General features: G+C 27.2%; 2 protein-coding genes across 3 annotated transcripts in view; one reads left to right on the top strand and one right to left on the bottom strand.

Moving 5' to 3' along the window:
• LOC117178973 (galectin-6-like) overlaps positions 1 to 11,589 on the top strand; it is a 23,904-nt gene extending 12,315 nt beyond the window's left edge. Inside the window, exons 3-7 of the mRNA XM_033370568.1 lie at positions 944 to 1,154; positions 3,065 to 3,262; positions 3,406 to 3,494; positions 9,462 to 9,656; positions 10,819 to 11,589. Coding sequence (XP_033226459.1) covers positions 944 to 1,154; positions 3,065 to 3,262; positions 3,406 to 3,494; positions 9,462 to 9,656; positions 10,819 to 10,978 — 853 coding nt within the window. The 3' untranslated portion in view covers positions 10,979 to 11,589. The remainder of the gene's footprint in view (positions 1 to 943; positions 1,155 to 3,064; positions 3,263 to 3,405; positions 3,495 to 9,461; positions 9,657 to 10,818) is intronic.
• A 4,195-nt stretch (positions 11,590 to 15,784) lies between these two features.
• The window catches only part of LOC117179028 (acetylcholine receptor subunit alpha-type acr-16-like), a 30,955-nt gene continuing 26,642 nt past the window's right edge, over positions 15,785 to 20,097 (bottom strand). For both annotated transcript variants that reach the window (XM_033370650.1, XM_033370651.1), the window contains exon 9: positions 15,785 to 16,216. In XM_033370650.1, coding sequence (XP_033226541.1) covers positions 15,980 to 16,216 — 237 coding nt within the window. In that variant the 3' untranslated portion in view covers positions 15,785 to 15,979. The remainder of the gene's footprint in view (positions 16,217 to 20,097) is intronic.

Genomic DNA, 20,097 nt, shown 5'->3' with positions numbered 1-20,097 from the left:
ACGCCAATTAGCACAAATGGTAAGTTCCGACAGTGCCTACAAGTGTGCCTACTGGCCGCTAAATGGCAATACCGGTTTCATATGTATACACCTGGTATAACATCTGGTAGACCGTTCACGGAAGGAACTGAGGATCTTCAAGCACACACTGAACAAGTGAAAGCTGCTGACAATCAAGCAGCTTATTGTTGACAAAGTACGGGTGTTACCTGATATAAGGAGGAGAATATAGAAAAGGGAGAGATTTGCCCAAAGGGGCAAACCCAAGAGAGACTTTTTGGGGAGAAGTATACCAGATCCCGAAAACACTGGAGTTGAAAGAGGATACTGATAATATCATGCACTTCAAGGAATTTTGCGATAATCCCATAACATCTGAGGAGGAATGACCATCAATTATTGTCGAAGAGGGGAAAAAAGCATTTAGAGGAACGAAGAACTTTTTCGCTGCAGGACAATATGGTATGAAGAACTTTTGGTGGAAGAAGTTTACTTCTGCACACCAACATCTGGTCCGCATATTCACTGGACTAAAAGCGAGAATTCGGTGTAGTGTATTATGTTTTTTCTTATGTTTCTTTCTTATTCTGAAATGTCTTTAAAAACACGGAAGAGTTTTAATATTTTCCGTTAATTGAAAAACACCTTTAAAATAAAAAAATCACCATTTATGACATTTGAATGTAATTTTTAGCTAATTGTCAGTTTTTCATTCAGATTCTCATAAATGAAGGACCCAGCAGCCTCTGGAATCATTCTAAAAGTATTCCACAATTTTGTCACACTGTTGAAATAAGTTGAAAGTTCAATTTAACACATTTATCTAATGTCTTTGAATGTTTTACGTAGATGTTGAAAAATAATTCCATTGGAAAATTTCTTTTCCTAATGAAATATGTTTCAAAACTTTTATGATTGAAATTTTTTCCATTTTTTCTTGCAGATTTTCGGTGAATTTAACGTGTAGAACTCAGGGAAACATAGCATTGCATTTTAATCCACGATTAGATCGAGGCTATGTCGTGAGAAATACGAGAGTTAAAAACCATTGGCAAGCAGAAGAGACAAGCTCACCACTTTTGCCCTGTGGATACATTTTTCGTCGACATGCCTACTTCCATATTATGATATTTTGTACTCCACATGACTTCCAGGTCAGTTAAAGATAATAAAACTTTCAAAAGCTTATGGAAAATTTTTCAGTTCAGTCTAATTTTAAAAATTAACAAATCAAGATTAGATTTCCAAACTACAGATATGTAAAGTAGGAACTTGTGCTACGAGTAGTTAAAATTTACATAATTTTTTTATACTCTGTTCGGATTCTTTCATTTTTAACACTGAAGCACTTTTAAATTACAAATGTAACTTAAATTTCAGGTACTAGTTAACTGCAAGTGATATTCCTGCACTTGTAACTGAAAATTTATTTATGAAAATCCTTGTTATTCTGCTTTTTATGTGTTGAAATAAAATTTATAATTAACTTTCATAAACAAATTGCATAATATTCATCATCGTATCCCAGGCGAAAAGTTATACATATTTAAAGGATTTTATTAAATTTAAAATATTGTTTCAGTCTAAAATATTAAATTTTTAACCCATTCAATTTGAAATTTTTAATTTAAAAAATATTAATTATTGATTATTTAGCAATATTTGAATTTTTATTTAAGACACGTAAATTGAAACCGAATATTTAAAATTAAAGAATCTTTAACTGAATTGTTTGGCATAGAAAACTTGGAATCATTTAAATTTCGAAGAGCCTTTAAACTTTTAACGTTACAATTTTAATTGTTGTATTTGAAAAATGCTTAATTTGTAAGGGAAATTTTTATATTTTGATGTATCATTTACAAATGAACATTTGTTGTAAAAATTTGATTAATTTTAAGAGATATTCAGGAGTTTTAAAACGATAAAAAATTATCATGCAAATTTTATAAAGTTTTGTTAAAATCTTTTAAAATCTTTTTTGAAAATTTTGTTTAATCTTTGGAAAAATTTTTAAATATTCTCTTAAAATAATTTTTCAAAATGAAAAGTTATTTTTAATTTTCGTAGGAATTTTAAGAAAATGTTTTTATTCTTTCGAAGCCTTTCACAATTCTTGAAAAGAATTTGAATCTTTTCAAAACTTCTACATATCTCTCAAAATTACTCAAATTTCGCCTACAAATAATAAATATTCAATTGTTATGTATACATCCAAATTGTAAAGAAATTTTCTAAAATTTTCAGGATTTTTTTAAATTGTAGAAAAAATTAAATTCATTTTGACAGATATTTAGAAGTTTTGAAAAAATCTCCAAAATAATTTTAAATTTCAAACAAATTTAAAACATCTTCTAGATTTCTCAAGATTTTGAAATAAAATTTTGATTCTTTCTAAGGATGCTTAAACTATTTAAAAAGAAAATAATTGAATTCCTAATTTAAGAAGTGTTCAGTTAAAACTTTTTTAATTTTTCAATATTTGATGTTTCTAGCTTAAAATTCCTTAAAATTATATAATTTTGAAAATTTTAAAGTTCATTGGTTGATTTTTTAATTTAGAGCATTGAAAATGATAACATGGATTTATATTTTTTATATTGAAAAATGTTAGTACCTTCAATTTTATATGCGTAAATTATTGAGCATGTGAATACAAAATTTTTAAATTAAAAACTTCTAAATTTTTATTTTTATTACCTAGAGTGGAAATTTGTTTAGCTTTAGTGTTCCATTCTTTAAATTTAATTGACTGTGATAAATGTTTGCAAACCGGGCATTTATTTAGTCGATTAAAACGGCCACCTTGCAAAACTTGTTTTATAATTTGCAATTAAGTTTATACTTTTCTTCTCTTTTTTCTTACTTTCTAGCTGCAAAATTATTATCATATGAAAATAAAAAGGTTTGAAATTAAATTGAATTGCTTTTCTGAATTTATGGATTGATTGATTCATTTTTCTTACTATCATTTCCTTCCTTGCTCCCATATTTCTTGTTTTTTTTTCTATTACATTATTTGAAAATTAAACCTTTTTGGCAAATGATATTAAAAATATTTTAGATAGCAGTTAATGGTGAACACTTTTGTGCCTTTTCCTATCGAATGCCACTTTCCGAAATTACGTGCCTTGAAGTTGATGGCGATGTAGAAGAAACCAGAGCACGCCAAACTACCCTCGACGTCTATCCGGATCCAAAAATTTGCAAACCATTTCGGAATTACGAATTAAAAGATGAGGAACCACTTCGTGAAAATCTTGTACGTTTTTTCCCTAATAACAATTTAATTGCATGATAATTTTAACGATAAATAGATTGAGCATAATTATATGCTTGCAAAAACTATCAGTATTCAAATTATTTTTATATAATTTACGAAAAGTATTTGTTTTTATTTACTAGCAAGTACCAGTGACTATAAGGTTGCCAAATGGCGTTTCTCATGGAACTCGATTATTTATCAAAGGCAGGTTGAAACTGCTTCCTTATTTGTAAGTATTAAAAAATTTTTATTGCGAAACATCAACTATTTTTAATAACAGCAAGATTTTGCCGTAGAAAGTTTAAATTAGACTTGTTTTGTTTTCAAATTTTATAAATGAATGAGAGTTAGGTATTTTGAAAAAGGTTACAATAGTGAGGGAAAAATTATGGAATTTTGAAAATGAAATTTTTCGGACGCCCTGATCTAATATTCTTGCATTCTGGAAAAGTCGTGTTTTTGGTTTAAAAATTCATCTGTTTTAGAAGAAATTTCTTCTTTTTTTAATTAAAATGCAACTGTTTATTTGGAAATTAATTTTATTTGGTTAAAAAAGCAACTATTTTGTTCTAAATTGGTCACTCTTCATTTAATTAAAAAAATGGTTGATTCTAAATAAAAATATTTTTTTGTTTGAATTATTTGCCAGTACAATGTTCGTTAAAAATTGATTTTTTTACATCTGCGATGAGTATTTTAAAAATAAAAAGAATAATTTCTTGGTTTGAAATTCATTAATTTACTGAAAATTTAACTATTTCAGTTGAAGATTTATCATTTTAGTTGAAAATTCATATATTTAAATCTTCAGCTATTTTATTAAAAATCGATCTTTTTTAATTGAAAATTCAACAACCTGGTTACAAGTTCAAAATTTATTTTAAAAAAATAATTTCTTTAGTTAAAAGATCATCTCTGATCCACATTTTTTTTTAATTCGTATTTTGTTGTTTAAAATTAAGTTTTTAAACTGAGAATGGAACTTTTAAATGTATTATTTGGGTTAAAAATTCATCTTTCTGGCTGAAAATTGAACTATTTTGTTAAAAGTTACCTTTTTCTTTTTGTTGAAGATGAATATTTTTTTATTTCAAATTGCACGTTTTTATTTTGGGTTGTCTATTGATATTTTTCAGTTAACAATTCAACTATTTGTTTGTAAATTCATGTATTTTGTTGAAACTTACCTTTTTTTGGTAGAAAATTGATTTTTTGGTTAAAAGTTCGTCTTTTTGGTATTTAAATTCACCTCTTTTGATTGAAACATAAACTTCTTACATTTTTTAAATGAGAATTCACCTTTGTAGGTTACAATCTCTTTGGCTGCAAATTTGTGGGAAATAAGCTTTTTTCTGTTGAAAATCAATTTTGTTTACTTGAAATTTAACATTACCATTTTTGGTTCTTTATTAACATTTTTTGGTTAAAAATTCAACTTTTACGGTTTTTGTTGAAAATTAATTTTTTGTTGAAATTTAACAATTTTGTTAAAAATTTAACTGTTAACTTAAAAATTTTTTTTTGTTGTTAAAACTTCATGTATTTGGTTGAAAGTTGAACTATTCTTGTCTTTGATTGCAAGTTCTACAATTTTGTTAAAAATTTAGTTTTTTTCATTGAAAATCAACTAAACGGGTAAAATGGAACTATTTTGTTAAAATTGATTTTTTTTCTTTAGTTAAAGGATCATGTCTTTGATTGAAAAGTAAATATTTTCTTGACCTCGTTTTTTTAAATTAACTTTTTTAACCAAATATGTAGCTTTTCAATTTTTGGTTGAAAAATGATCTTTTTTAGTTTAAAATTCGTCTTTTTAAATGGAAAATTGATTATTTTAGTTAAAAATTTATCTCTTTGGCTGAAAATTTGTTGAAAATTGTTCTTTTTTGTTGACAATCATTTTTTACTTAAAATTTATTATTCATATTTTTGGTTGTATATTGATCTTTTTTAATTAAAAATTCAGCTTTTACAGTTTTTGCTGAACATGATTTTTTGTTTGTTTTGAAAATCAAATTGTTTGGTTAAAAATTTAACTCTTTGCTTGAAAATTAAACTATTTTGTTGAAAACTTAACAATTTTGTTAAAAATTTATCTCCTAAGTTAATTTTTGTTTGTTTTTGTTAAAAATTCATGTATTTGGTTGAAAGTTTAACTGTTCTAGTCTTTGAGTGCAAGTTCTACTATTTTGTTAAAAATCTATCTTTTTTATTGAAAATCAACTAAACGGGCAAAATTGAATTTGTTTGCTTAAAGGATCATCTCTTTGCCTGCAAAGTAAACATTTTCTTGACTTCGATTTGCATTGAAATGACCTTTTTCATCAAATATGTATAGCTTTTGAATTTTTAGTTAAAAATGATCTTTTTTAGTTAAAAATTCGTTTTTTAAAATGGAAAATTGATTATTTTAGTTAAAAATTGATCTCTTTGGCTGCAAATTTTTTGAAAATTGCTTTTTTTTTCTTGTTGAAAATCAATTATTTTACTTAAAATTTAATATTTTTGGTTGCATATTGATATTTTTTAGCTAAAAATTCAATTTTTACAGTTTTTGTTGAAAATGAATTTTTTTGTTTTGAAAATTAAACTGTTTGGTTGAAAATTTAATACTTGCTTGAAAATTAAAAATTTATTTTTCCAACTGAACATTTAATTATACTAGTAGAAGATTCATAATTTTGGTTTGAAAATTCATTTCTTTGAAAATTTAACTATTTAGTTAAAAGTCGATCTTGTTTTAATTGAAAATTCAACAATATTGGTAAAAGCTGAACTATTTTGTTAAACATTTTTTTTGTTCAAAAGAACATCTCTTTGATCACACAATTCTTTTTCAAAATTAACTTTTTTAGCTGTAAATGAACTTAAAAAGTTGTTGGTTGAAAATTGATCCTTTTTAGTTGAAACTTCGTCTTTTTTGTTAAAAAACTGATTATTTTAGTTAAAAACATATTTTATAAAAATTTGACTGTTATGTTCAAAAGTTTAATTTTGGTTGAAATTTCACTTTCATTCATTTTTTGGTAAAAAATTAAACTTCTTGGTTCAAAATTAATATTTTTGGTATTAAAATTCATCTTTGTATGTTAAAAATTGAATTATTTGGATGAAAATTTAATTCTTTCGTTTTAAAATTCAACAGTCTTCTAAAAAAATCATCTTTTTGGTTTGAAAATTTAACTTTAGTTGAGAATGCAACTGTTTTTGATTGACGTTTATTCTTTTTTGTTCGAAAATTCGACTATTTGGTTGGAAATTCGTTTTTGTAGGTAGCAAATTTAATTATTTGTTTACAAATTTAACTATATCTTTGAAAATTTAATCGTTTTGTGAAACGCTACTTTACTTTGAACCGATAATTTGTCCTTTTGGATTGAAAATTTATCTTTTATTGTTGAAAAATCAGCTGTCTTCCAAAAAATGTAATTATTTGTTTGAAAATGCAACTTTTTTGGTTGAAGTTAATTCTTTTTTGTTTGAAAATTCATTTTTTTATTTGAAAATTTATTTTGTTGAAAATTTGATTGATTGGTTGAAAATTCAACTATTTTGTTAAAAAGTCATCTTTCGGTAGAAAATTCAACTGCTTTGTTGCAAATTCGTTCTTTTGGATTAAAAAATCACATTTTTTTGTTAAAATAAAGAAATATGAATATTTAAATTTATAATTTGAAATATTTTTTTATTCCGTTTATACCAGCTTCTTGTCAACGAGAATTGAAAATGGCCTATGTGTTAAAAACGACCATGCGGATTTTTCTAATAGTGTCTTTCTTTTTTTTTATCGAATGATTTCCATTAATTATCGCTCCGGTATGAATATCAGGTTATAAAAGTGACCTCAGAGAACACGCGAAAACCCCGAATAAAAGAGTTAGAAGTTTTTTTTATAATTATGAAAGATCTGTGGAGAGATGGTTTCGGTTTTATTTTAAAAGAAAAATTGTAAGCTTTAAAGATTACAAAATGCGAGTTAAAAGAATATGGAAGACGTTGAGACATTTTTTTTTTAATTTTTCAAGATTTACAAATTTTGTAGGTATAATTAATTTTGTCAGGGCGTGAAAAAATTTCTTAAAATTCATGGAAAATTTTTAAATAGGGTTTGAAAGATTTTAAAGCAAAATTTTCAAATTTTGCCATTTCATATAATTTTAGAAAAAAATTGAGTAAGTTTGAGAGATATTCAAAAGTTTTGAAGCGTTTTAAATATAATTATATTTAAAAAAATGAAAGATATTTTTTCAGGTTCTAGGAAAAATTTTTATTTCGCAACATTAATTTGAAAAGATTATTTAAAAATGCAGAAATTTTTTTTAATAATTTCTAAAAATTAGAAGGCTTAGAAGGTATGACAAAATTAAAAAAGAATTTTCCTTATATTTGTGTGAAAACTTTAAATAACATTTTATTTTGAAAAATGAACTATAAGAGAAAATTAAAAAAGGTTTTTAAACATAACAAACGATTTTATAAAATTTCCAAAACAGTTTAGAATATTTCAAAGCAAAATGTTTCGATTTGGTAAGATTGCAAAATAAAAACAAACAAAAATCGAGTAAATTCAAGAAATATTTAGTGGAACTGAAAGTAATTTCGAAATTTTTCAAGAGAATAAACAAATTTTCTTGAATTTTCTGGGAAAATTTAGAAGATAATAAGGTAATTATTTAATATTTGGAACGGTATTTGAAAATCTTGAGAAAAATTCGTGACAGTTAAAACTATTTTTAGGAATTTAAGACGTTTTAAATAGATTACAAATATTCGAAAACATTTTCGAAAATTTATCAAATATTTCTTGATTCCTTCCCAACTTCTAAAAATTCTAAACGTACTTTAAAAAGACGGGAATTTTTCATAATATTTTGAAAAATCTTATATAATAAAAAAAGTTTTAAAAATTTTGTAGATTCTTCTCTGACACCCATGAAATATTTAAAAATCTTCTAAATTTTCTCAAGAATCTTATGAAAATTATATTTTCATGAATTTAAAAACAAGATGATAATACTTATTTTCTTGTTCTCAATTCTCAAAATTTAATTTCAACATGGATTTATTATAGCACTTAGAAAAATAATTTTCCATTAATATAAGCGTTGCCAAAGATAAACAAATATTTGTGAATGGTCTTCCTATAAGAGTGACATACAAATGTTAAAATATTTTAGCTTCGTTACAAAGTCTAATTGATTAAAAAATGTCACATTTAAGAGTTTGTTATTTTATAGTAATATAAATAAATATTTAAGGATTTATCATATTCTTTTTTTGTAATATATAGGTATAATAATTATATTAATTATATAGTAGCAATATATTGTAAAGCGTCAATATAAAAAAATTTGCTCTTCATCGCTATATGTCAAAGTGTTTGAATATCCAGTACTAAAACAAACAAAAAACGAAAAAAAGAATAACTAAATCATAAATTAGCAACGACAAAAATGGTCGAATTATAAAATAAACGAATTGTTAAATTCTCATGAATATTTATATTGTTGTAGTTTAAGTTTGACGAAGTTTAAAATTTCTGAAAATAATTAATACATTATTATTTAATGATTAATTAAATTGTTTGCCTTATTTATAATTCTATTAATAGCTCATAAATTAATAATCATTTAACTATATTCAGCAGTTCTAAATTTTGAGAATTGAAATATTTGTGGGAATTTACTAATTTGTTTATTTTAAAAGTCGGTCTTGAAGTAGGTGAATTTGTGTTTCGGATATTTTTAAATTTGGGATCTTATTTTCAGTTATTGAAAAATCTTGTCGTTATTTGAAATTTGAAAAATTTTATAATTCGATAATAATATATATTTTCGGCATTTTTTTACATTAATTTGTGTAGTAGTTATTTTTTTTATTATTCTTTATAATTTATGAATATCCATGCAATTTTGTTTGTTTCAATTATCTCAATTATGCAGCTTTTTCCAATATTAAACAAAATAATATTTAAGTAAATAAGTCTTATTTACTGCTTGACTCTACACTATGAAGAAAAAATGATTCTAAAGGCTTTTTTATATTTATTTTGTAATTTTTATTCATTTTTCCTATGGTACCGAATATTAATGGTCAGGCAAAATAAAATTTTTTGGCTACACCCTATTTTATTTTAAGAATCCTAATTATTATAAAATTTAAAAAAATAATGACACATATGAACAAAATGTTCTAGGTTCTACGTGAATTTGCAAAAAGGAAATTTAATATACCCTCATCCAGAAATAGCCTTGCATATTAATCCAAGATTTCATTATGGAAATGCGCCTGCCTGTGTCGTTTTCAATTGCTGGACAGAAGGAAAATGGTCTAATGAAGAAAGACACGAAGGACATCTTTCTTGGGGTCCTGGAAGGGATTTTTTATTCACGTAAATATCTCTTAATAAATATTTTATTTTTTTTCGATTGTGAATGAATAGCATTTATTTTTTACAGAAATTACAAAGGAAAAGTGCATTGTGGGTGTTCAACACCCCAGCGTATTTAATCATGTATTGTTTAACCACTATTTGATATTTTGTCACATTAAAATTATCAGATATAGTTTAAGGTATCTTTTATAAGTTAGAATTGATTTTATAGCCATTTATTTATTTTAAGTTTGTTAAAAAAATTATTGAAAAAAAGAAGTGAAAAATAGTTTTTTTTTACTTACAAATTCATAACTCACGCAATTTTAATTATTTTAACCTGAAAATTTATGTCTATACTCTTAAGATAGTGTTTTTTCATGAAAAAATATTGCAACATAGGAGCTTTTAAAAAAGATATTTATTTGCACAATTGAAAAGTCAATTTTATGATAAAATGATGAATCAGATTTTTTGCTTTTAAATCGATTTATTATTATAAAAATTGAGGAACTTTGACATGTAATACTATGAAAATACATGAAATTAAAAAAGAGACATACATAGCTGTATTTTAACAATTATATTTTATTCAACACATCCATAGTTTGCTCTCGCATTACGCGTTGCCGTAAGTTATGAGCCATCTACAAAGAAAAAAAGTATGAAATAATCGAAAAAAAATTGTTTCACTTCATATGATATACTTACGTCAGATAGTAAACAAAAATCAATTAAATTAAAAAAAAAAGATCTCCAAAATTACTTTTTCACTCACGAAGTGCACACTGGGTGTTAGAAACCCTACGATTTTTTACCTCCACTTTCAGCAACTGCTTCTAGTAGACTGACGCTTGACGCAGTGTGCTAAACGACTTAACTTGCAGTTAGTGTCTCCAACTAAACCTAGATGGCGACACTTAATCAATTTTTTCGAATCAAGTATGGTTTAGAAGAGTTTGAAAATTGCTTAGGGTGTGTGACACCCACAATGCACTTTAAGTGTTAAGGGACTTAAGAATTTTTATAGAATTTTTCCTTTTATTCATTGCTATACTAGTTCTAATAATCCTTTTAATATATACCTGTAATTTTTTTCTTATAAATAGATCAAAAATAAATAATATTAATAATATTATTCCTGAAACTTTTTTTTAATGAAATATTATTTCTTTTCAAGGATACGGGTAGAATTTGAAGGCTACACTGTTTGGTTGGGTAATAAAATGATTGGAGAATTTAAGCATCGAATGAAGCCATCCATCGTCAATACTCTTCAAATATCTGGAGATGTGGTTTTGAATGAAATAGCCATAACTTATCCTAATGTTAGTTCATAATTTTTTTTCTGAAAAACTCTCGTTAGAAAATAATTTTAAAAAATTCGCTTAGGCTTCCAAATGAATAACGCTTACGTCCAGAATTTCAAAATCGCCTAATTTTAAAGTACCTACCAAAAATGTGGTGAAGGCACTTCCATGAAATTCTTTCGATTGTTTTTAATATTCTCTCATTTTTAAAATAATTTCCATCAAAGTTAACATTTTTCTTCTTAAAAAAGTTAAAGCCACTTTTAAGGAAGTGTCTTCACTGAGCTTATTTTAAAAGACTGAAGTGTTTATTTCATTATAATTAAATATATATTATTCTTGTTTTTTGGGAAAATACTTTAAATAATTTTAATTTTTTCAACAAAAAATAGGTTTATTTGAAAAAAACAATTCTGTCAAATTATCGGTTTTAAATTTTGAATAAATTTACATTCATCATTACATTTTTTGACTTGTAATGAGACGGATAATAAGGAATTGTGATAAAAATAAGAAAAAGTGATATAGTATGCAATATATAAGGTATATATGTTCAAGTGTGTGAATATTCACTTGAAAATTTCATGAGTATGAATACGTTTTTTATATGAAGTTTTCTTTATATGTAAATAAAAAGTTTCTTAAATGATATATTGGCAGCTATTATTATCGTCTTTAGTAAATTGTTGATAGTACAATGTACAAAATTTAAATAAAGCTTTTTATATTAGAGAAACTGCTGAATCTTGAAAATATGTATTTCTTTGAAATACAGTTTTATTTTTTAATTTTATTTGTTTTTAAGGTTATATAAATATAATTTTCCTAACATTCCTGAGAAATTTCATCAAAAACGTTAATTTTTAAACAAATATTTTCTAATTTTCAACCAAAAAAGGTAAATTCTTAACGAAAATAATTATTTCAACTAATAAAAGATATTAATTTCAAATAAAAAAAGAGTTGAATTTCTCAAAAGAATCGGAATTTTTAACAACATAGCCTATCCTTAATCAAAGCAGATTAATTTTTAAATAAAAAGTTAGATTTTTAAAGAAAGAAATAAATTTCTATCAAAAGAGGAATTTTCAATTTAAAAGGACACATTTTTAATAAAATATTTGAATTGTCAATCAAGAAAAGATTCGTCAGTCAAGAAAGAAAAGAAACTGAACCAAATTATAATTTGAGGGGAAAAGTATTTTTTAATAACAAACAATGTTTTCAAATATTCCTGATCCTTTTAAAACTCCCCAAATTTCTAAATATATGTTTTAATGTGACAATATTAATTATTAATTAAGAATTAATCTTGGTAAATAATCGATTATTTTAGTTGAAAATTTTACTAAGTGGTTAAAAATGAATCATTTTTTGGTTTAAAATTCATTTCAATAGTTGCGTTTTTTGTTTTAAATTCGCCTCTTTCGTTTAAAGTGTAACTATTTTGTTAAATATTTTTCTTTTTCTGCAAATATTGTTATTTATTTGATCTGAATTTTGCTGGGGAAAACATTTTTTCTTTATATAATATTTTTATAATAATTTACTTTTAGTTTTCAGATCTTTCGAAAAACTACATTTTTTTTTATTTTGCAGGGTTTTATAAATTTAAGGAAAAGCTTGCGTAAAATTAAAAGATCTATAGGATTTGTCAAAGTTTAGAAGAAAGTTAAAAATAACTATTTGATAAATTTTTAGAAATCTTTCAAAGTTTTTAAATATAAAAAATTTTTTTTCTGAAATCTTTCAAAATCTTTTTAAATGTTCTCTTAAAATTAATAATTTAAAAAAAATCTACTGTAAATTTTTCCAGGAATCTTAATTTTTAATAATTTTAAAACCCTTCAAAATTCCTATAAAAAATATTTTCTATAAATTTTCAGATATCTATATTTTGTTAAAAAATGTTTAAAACCTTTACAAGATTCAATTTATTTGCGAATATTTAAAAAACATATGCAACGTCGAGAAATCTTTAAAATGAAAACAAAGTTTTTATACAAATTGTTAATATCCTGCAAAATTAAAAAAATTGCCTCAAAAAAATTCTTAAATTGACTTTAAAAATTAAATTAAAAAATAAAAAAATATTTTAAGTTTGTCCACGATTTTCTGAAAAAATTTCTCTTGAAACCCTGAAAAATTTTTAAGAAGCTTATAAATTTGTGTTTAAAATGTTCAAAAATCTACATTTTAATTCGAGATTTCGTGAAATACTGTTAAGTTTAATATTTCTTCTGTATCAGTTCCAAATTTTTATAAATAGTTCTGAAACTTACTTGAAGTTTAAAAAAATCTTTTACTCATGCAAGATAAACATTTGTTAAAAACTCTATCTTCTTCTCCGAAACTTTACGAAATCATTTATAATGGTTCAAAATCTTCTTAAGTTTTCTCTTAAAATTTATTTAAAAAAAAAAATCATTGGAAAATTTCCCAGAAATCTTTTTCATAAAAAAAGTTATTTGAAATTTATTCTTTTCGAAATTCTCTGAAGATTTAAATTATTATTTAATGTTTTTATAATTTCTGAAACTTTGAAATATCTTTGCAAAAAATGCAATGTAATCCGAAAATTATTTAAAATCCTGAAAAATTGAAAAAATTATCGTGTAATATTCTAGTTTGTTTTGGACCTATTTTGAAATCTTTAGAACCTAAAATTAATTGTCTTAAATAAGATCGAAATCATTTGAAGTTTCCTTAGAAATCTTATTTTTGATACCGGTAATTTTTTTTTTAATGGCACCAACAATTATTCTGCACCGGCATCAATTGTGGTGCACTTCGTAAATTATGATATATTAAGTTTTTGTGCATAATTTAATTTTTCTTATCTCTTTGAGCGTGTGGAAAAGTTTACAAATTATAGTGGGGTAGGAAAATGTAAAGAACATAATTATCTCCCCCCCCCTCAAAAACATTTACTTTAAAAATGTTCTCTTTTATTAATAATGATTAAAAAAATCAGAAATAAATGTCATCATGTAATAAAATTACTCATTTGCAAATTCTGATTTACTAAATTAATGGTGATGAAAATTCGTAATCTTTATTATTAGACAAATAAAGTAAAACCCTTTAATAGCCCTCCCTTCTATAGCCCTTCCGAGAATTGACGCTGCGCCGCAGGTAGGTGTAAAAGGAGCTGCGCGTCATGCGCTGGGCATGCGGGCTATAATGAGTTAGTTCCCACCCATCATCAGCCCTAAAATCGGCGCTGTAAAAGAGTTTCACTGTACATATAATCTTATTTAATATGGCTGAGAGGTTATGAATATAGTCATGTTTCATTATTAAACTATAGTGGTTACAAAGTTAAGAACATAATTGTTGCCACTTTTTATTCAAGAATCAGTTATAATATAAATTTCATATTATTTTATTCCTTGTTTGGTAATTGCGATTAACAAAATTATAATTAATCGCTTCCGTTTTAATTGTTTACTATTTTTGTATTTTAATATTTTTCTTGTTTCTAATGAGCGTGCCCAGAGGTAGACCGCGGAAAGAATGGTTAGAATGTGTGAATGAAACCCTAGTTAGAAGGGACATAAGAAGTTACAGAAACACGATAGTTTGCATGAAAAAATGCATGGACATAAACGAAGCTAGAGAAGTATGCCAGGACAGGAAAGTTTGGCGGCAAATAGTTAATAAAAAGAGTGTCAGTAGAGTGAATGATGTCTGAAACAAAAGATCTTGGATTCAAGTGGGGAACCTTACATAACAACTTCGTGAGGTTCTTTGCTAGGGGTGATTGCTAGAGAGATTGATCAGCAACCTGGGTCGGAGCAGTGTTGCGGAACGAACGTGTTAGTTACTTAAATAGCACGAGAATTCTGGATCAATCTTAAAAATCTCTATCCCTTCCACACACTACTCCTTCCCCCACCGACTGAGTCACTAAGCCATGCTTAGCCCCTAAAAAGATTATATTGTTTAAACAAATAAATATATGTTAAATTACAATGGGAAAAGTGAAAAGAATATCGAATAATATCCACGATTTACATTTGTACTCCTATAAGTAATACCAGTGAAGTGAAAAGTGTCCTCCAATTTCTTTTCACCCATATTATTCCTAAGAAATTCCCTAATGCATGTTTTGGATTCTATCCAAAATATATTTATTGATTAAAAATGTAGAGGACACCTAAATGCATTTTTATGGGCGCCCGCTAAAATATTTATTTTTTACATTAAGTTAACTTTCAATGGCGCCCATGCGTACCTTAAGGGAGTCAAGTGTATTCTCAGCTAACCTGAAAAACGTATCGTTTAAATCAATTTATATTATAACAATTCATTGCATGCATTAGTAATGAAACAGACATATTTTCATTGTCTTGTGTTTATAATTCAAAGAGTTCGCCTTCTATAAATAAAATATTTTGGTATTAAAAAAATTTTATTTCTTATTTTTAATGCTTTTTTTTATTAAAACCAAGTTTAAAATAAAAACAACGCGTTCCATAAAAATAATAAATAACGAATTTGGAGCTCTATAGACCACGAAACAGAATTTTTTTATTTTTCATTATTTTTTTGTTTCATCAAAATTTGAATGTTCGATTTTTCAAAAAAATTCAAAAAGTTGTTATAACAGTCTGGGGGGGGGGGGGGGGGGGGGGGGGGGGCTTACACACATCTAATACGTTCACGTTATATTCCTTAGAAATATTTTTTCCTTTTCTCCAATGACCGTTTTTTTAGGAGTCGCCCCCCAGTATTGGATCCCCGGCTGCGCCCCTGGGTGCCCAGTCCGCCACTGTTCTGAAGAGATTCATTAGCTTTATTGTTGGTATTTTTTTTCTAAAAAATAAAGGTATAATACTTCTGGCACTTTTTATTTTCAAAATAGATCGTAAAATATTAATTAAATCATATTTTATATTATTGAAATATAAATTCAATTGCACAGTTTTAATGATTAGTATTTCAAGGATCTGAAATAAATCCTGGAAATATTTGTTGAGGCTGGCTTCTGAGATCTTCTGGATTTTCGATATGTTGGATGTCTTATTTTTATGTGATAAATGCCAGTGACATTATGATAAAGATAAAACAAAATAGAAGAAATGATAATCTGTCGATGGCAGTAGCTAAAAGAATCCACTCAAGCTTCGTAGTATTTTTTCCTGGGGTAATCATATTTTCTCGATCGCAGTCATCGAAACTGTTTGATGTAGTATTCGAGGTGGAAATGTCCCCTCCATGACTTTCTCTCAATTCCTGACAACCATTTGGTTTCTGCTGTTGAATCTAGAAAAAAAATGTTTCACTTGTTTCAAAATAAGTAAAAATTTTAAATTAAATTAAATAATACAGAGAATGCAACCTACAGTGGATTAATTTAATAAAATTAAATGAATTATTTTAAATATGATCAAATGAGATATTGCGGGTTCCAATCATGTAAAAATTGTAAATTTTGCTGACATTTCGTGAACATTGTAGTTCACTTCTTCAGGGCTGACCTGAAACTGAGGTATCAGGTTATGATGTTCTTATGTATACTTTCTACGATGCCTGTGATTGGCCAATCAAGTCTTTTTTTTAATCCATGAGGACGGAAAGTCAAATCGTATTCGTATTATACCCACTGTCCCTATTGATGTTATGAGGGTGTTTTAAGATTTCGATTGTTTCTCCATGTTTTTTTCGAAAAATATTGTGTGTTTTTGCAATGACTGTTGTTTTGTCAAATAAAATGTTATGTCTTGTTTCGATATGATGTTCAGTTAGTGCTAATCGTTCTGTATTACGATCTGTTTAACGTTTTGTAATTCCTTTTGAAAGTTATCTTTATCTTTTATGGAGACAGCTCCGTATACAAGGGAGTTGATGACCAATTGTTTTTGAGATGGCTGATGGTGGAGGGAGGCATGTAGGTATCTGTTTGTGAGTCGGTTTTCTGTAAACTTCATGTCCTAATGTGTTATTAGATCTTTTGTAAACTAATAGGTCCAAGAAAGGCAATTTTTCTTTTTGTTCAATTTCCATGGTGAACTGGATATTAGGATGTAATCGATTTATGAAATCAAAAAACTTATTTAGTTCATCTCGTCCATTTCGCCAGATGACAAAAGTGTCATCAACGTAACAGAACCAAAATTCCGGTTTAAGCTTGGCTTGTTCGAATACTTTCGTTTCTAGATGTTCCATAAAGATATTGGCTATTACAGGTGAGATTGAGGATCTCATTGCTGCCCCTGAGCTTTGTTCATAGAATTGGTTATTGAAAGAGTAATAAATATTATTGAGATTGTGTTCTGTCAAAGGTACGAGCCCGGAAGGGAAGTTTGTAAATGATTTAGTAATATCAATTGTATCAGAGATTAGTACTTTCGTAAAAAGATATACTATGTCGAAACTCACTATAATTTCTTGGGGTTGAATGTGAATTTGTTGCATCTTTTTGATAAAGTCAAATGAGTTTTGGATGTGAGTAATAGAGTTTCCTGTAAAAGGATTAAGTTTTGTAGCGAGGAAGCGTGCTTCCTCTCTCTCTTGTTCTTTCTTATAACTCTGATGATGAGGCTGCAGCTTCGGGATCGAGTAGACCATTCTTTTTTTATGTTACACTATTTTTAGATTAATGGAAATCAAAAGTTTGCGCTTAAGATCTGTATTAGTAGCCTCTCTGCTACACTTTCGAGTGTTGAATTCTCAAAATGTTGATTTACAATGATCAAAAATTAGTGTATCATAGACTAAACTGGAAGAAAAAGATCATTCTATTTTTGATCCTGAAGCTGCAGTCTTATCAAAAGAATGAAAGTAATAATATACTTAAACTGAAAGGACTGGGATGAAAAAAATGAATTTTTTCGTCCACAAATACCCAAATACTGCATATGTGTGCATATGATTCTAGTGTGCCTCATAACCCTGTGAAACAGTTTTTTGAAAGAGCAAATAAATCTCACAATAATCGTAACTTTAGATTAAAGATTTACACGAGAATTCACGCACTTGACTAGAGTCACTTGTATTTCAACCTGTTCCTAATTAACCAGAGCCACCAAACTTTTCAAAAAATTGCCCAAATATATGAAGTTGAATATACATTAGAACCCTTGTTGTAGACCCTGGGCCGGACCTTGAAGCAGGACCTACTTTTATTAAAAAGCAGACGCAGTGAGGATTTGTGAGGGTTTTCAGCGGAATGGCTATTTTGAATTAGCTACAAGGTTACAGAAGTACCTTTGAAGTGGGTATTTACTTGTTTTAGGCGCAAAGTTAAGTCAGTAGTATAGAATATTTAGCTTTACCCAGGGCGCACATAAGTGGAGGTAATCTACGCTATACCCTACTTACTCTACAATTCACAGAATATTCAAAAGCTACAAAATATTTCAAACTGTGTAAAGACACAATTACAAGCTTTATTTCGTGATGACAGCTACATAGAAATACTCCAGTTAGAAAACCCATTCTTTCCCTCCTCATTAAACGAATTGGAAACATCGTTGGTCACATCGTCGACATAAGATTTATGCGTTTGTCTCTGGAGGATAAATCATTACGATTACAATATTCTAAGTATTTTTCGTTCGATAAGACATTTTGATATCTGATTGTGAAAGATTAACCCTTACAAAAAATAATGACAGTTGATGAATAAAAAGAATAAAAAAAAAACAAAAAGAAACAAGCAGAAACCAGGCTCAGGGTACCAGATATTCTCCTGTTTTTTCATGTATTAACTCATTGAAATGCACAACAGTTCCATTGAAACAAAAGACATATAAGCGTTATGTGATTGTTTTAAAAAAGTATCCTAGTGGCCTGTTATTGATATCATCGTTATCATCATAATTTTTTCTTTTAACTGACAGTACATTCTTTGTATCTGTGTTGGTCTCAGACTCAGAGTCTTACTATTTCTTTTTCTTACGTTCATTCTTACTGCGCTCTCTCGTGAGATACAGTCTAATTGTTGTCTTGTCCAGCAGTAGATACATACATAGAGGCGTGAGCTTACGAGTTCATGTGCAGATCTTGAATTTCTAAAAAAAAGACAGTTGTGTTTTTAAACCCATGGAAATCATAGCATATACTGATAGTGTTCTCACAGTAGACACTCGTCAAACTTCAAGGTGCTTTGTCAAATTGAATTTCTTTTATGAAAATTGGATTAACATTGCTGCATTAACTTCCACATCATCTTGCTTATTCAATTTTTCAATATTAACCTTTCATTGAATTTAATACAACATGGTTCATTATTATTGCAAAGCTTGCGGTAAGCATTTGAAAAGAGTTTCTGATAAATATAACCGGTAATGAGAATGCTGAACTCTCCGAATCGGAAAATTGTTCCGATTCACAAAATCTTCCATCAGTTTCTGGAACAGTTTTCTTACATATAGAAAGAGGTATCATTTCTGGGAAGCAATGTGTTGTTTGTAAGGGAGAAGGTAAACTTGCACGTGTTTCTGCTGAAGCTCGTACTCACGTATTTGTCGAAAGAGGATTATCATTCCTCCGTCTTCAAAGACCTGTAAAAAACACCTGCAGGATGATTATTTAAAAAAAGATGTATTTGATGCGATTGAAATTCAGTCAGATGTTTCTATTTTTGATGCTGAAATATTCACTGACTTACTCTAAAACCTATGAAGACTGGCTTCAAAGCAAGGATTAGATTTAGATTCCTCTGTTGCACTCAGTGAAAATGATTATTACACTTTAACAGGTCTGACCTCAATTGACTTTGCCTCTGTTGTTCAGATCATGTAAGATCACCTAAGATCAACCAGTGGAAGATTTTACCGCACTTGTTTAGCTCTTCTGCTAATGAAATTGCGGACAGGACTCTCTTTATCTGTCTTACCTACTTTATTCTCAATATCAAAAAGAAGAGTAGGCAGAGCAATTGCATCAGCGCGGAATGCATTTGTGACATCTTTCGTACCAAAATTCTTGGAAGTGGGTCATATATCTCCTGAGGATATTATTAATAAACACACACGCTTAATGTCGAAGGAACTTTTTTCAAACGGAGAAAATGTGTGCATTCTTATAGCAGACGGTACCTATGTTTACATAGAAAAACGTTCAAATTACCGATTTCTAAGGCGCTGTTTCGCCATCCATAAAGGAAGGCTGCTGGTAAAACTTATGATAATTGTAAGTAC

Source organism: Belonocnema kinseyi, chromosome 8 (genome assembly GCF_010883055.1).
Source record: "Belonocnema kinseyi isolate 2016_QV_RU_SX_M_011 chromosome 8, B_treatae_v1, whole genome shotgun sequence".
Taxonomy (NCBI): Eukaryota; Metazoa; Arthropoda; class Insecta; order Hymenoptera; family Cynipidae; genus Belonocnema; species Belonocnema kinseyi.
The sequence above is the reverse complement of the archived record's forward strand: the minus strand, read 5'-3'. Positions and strand labels throughout refer to the sequence as shown.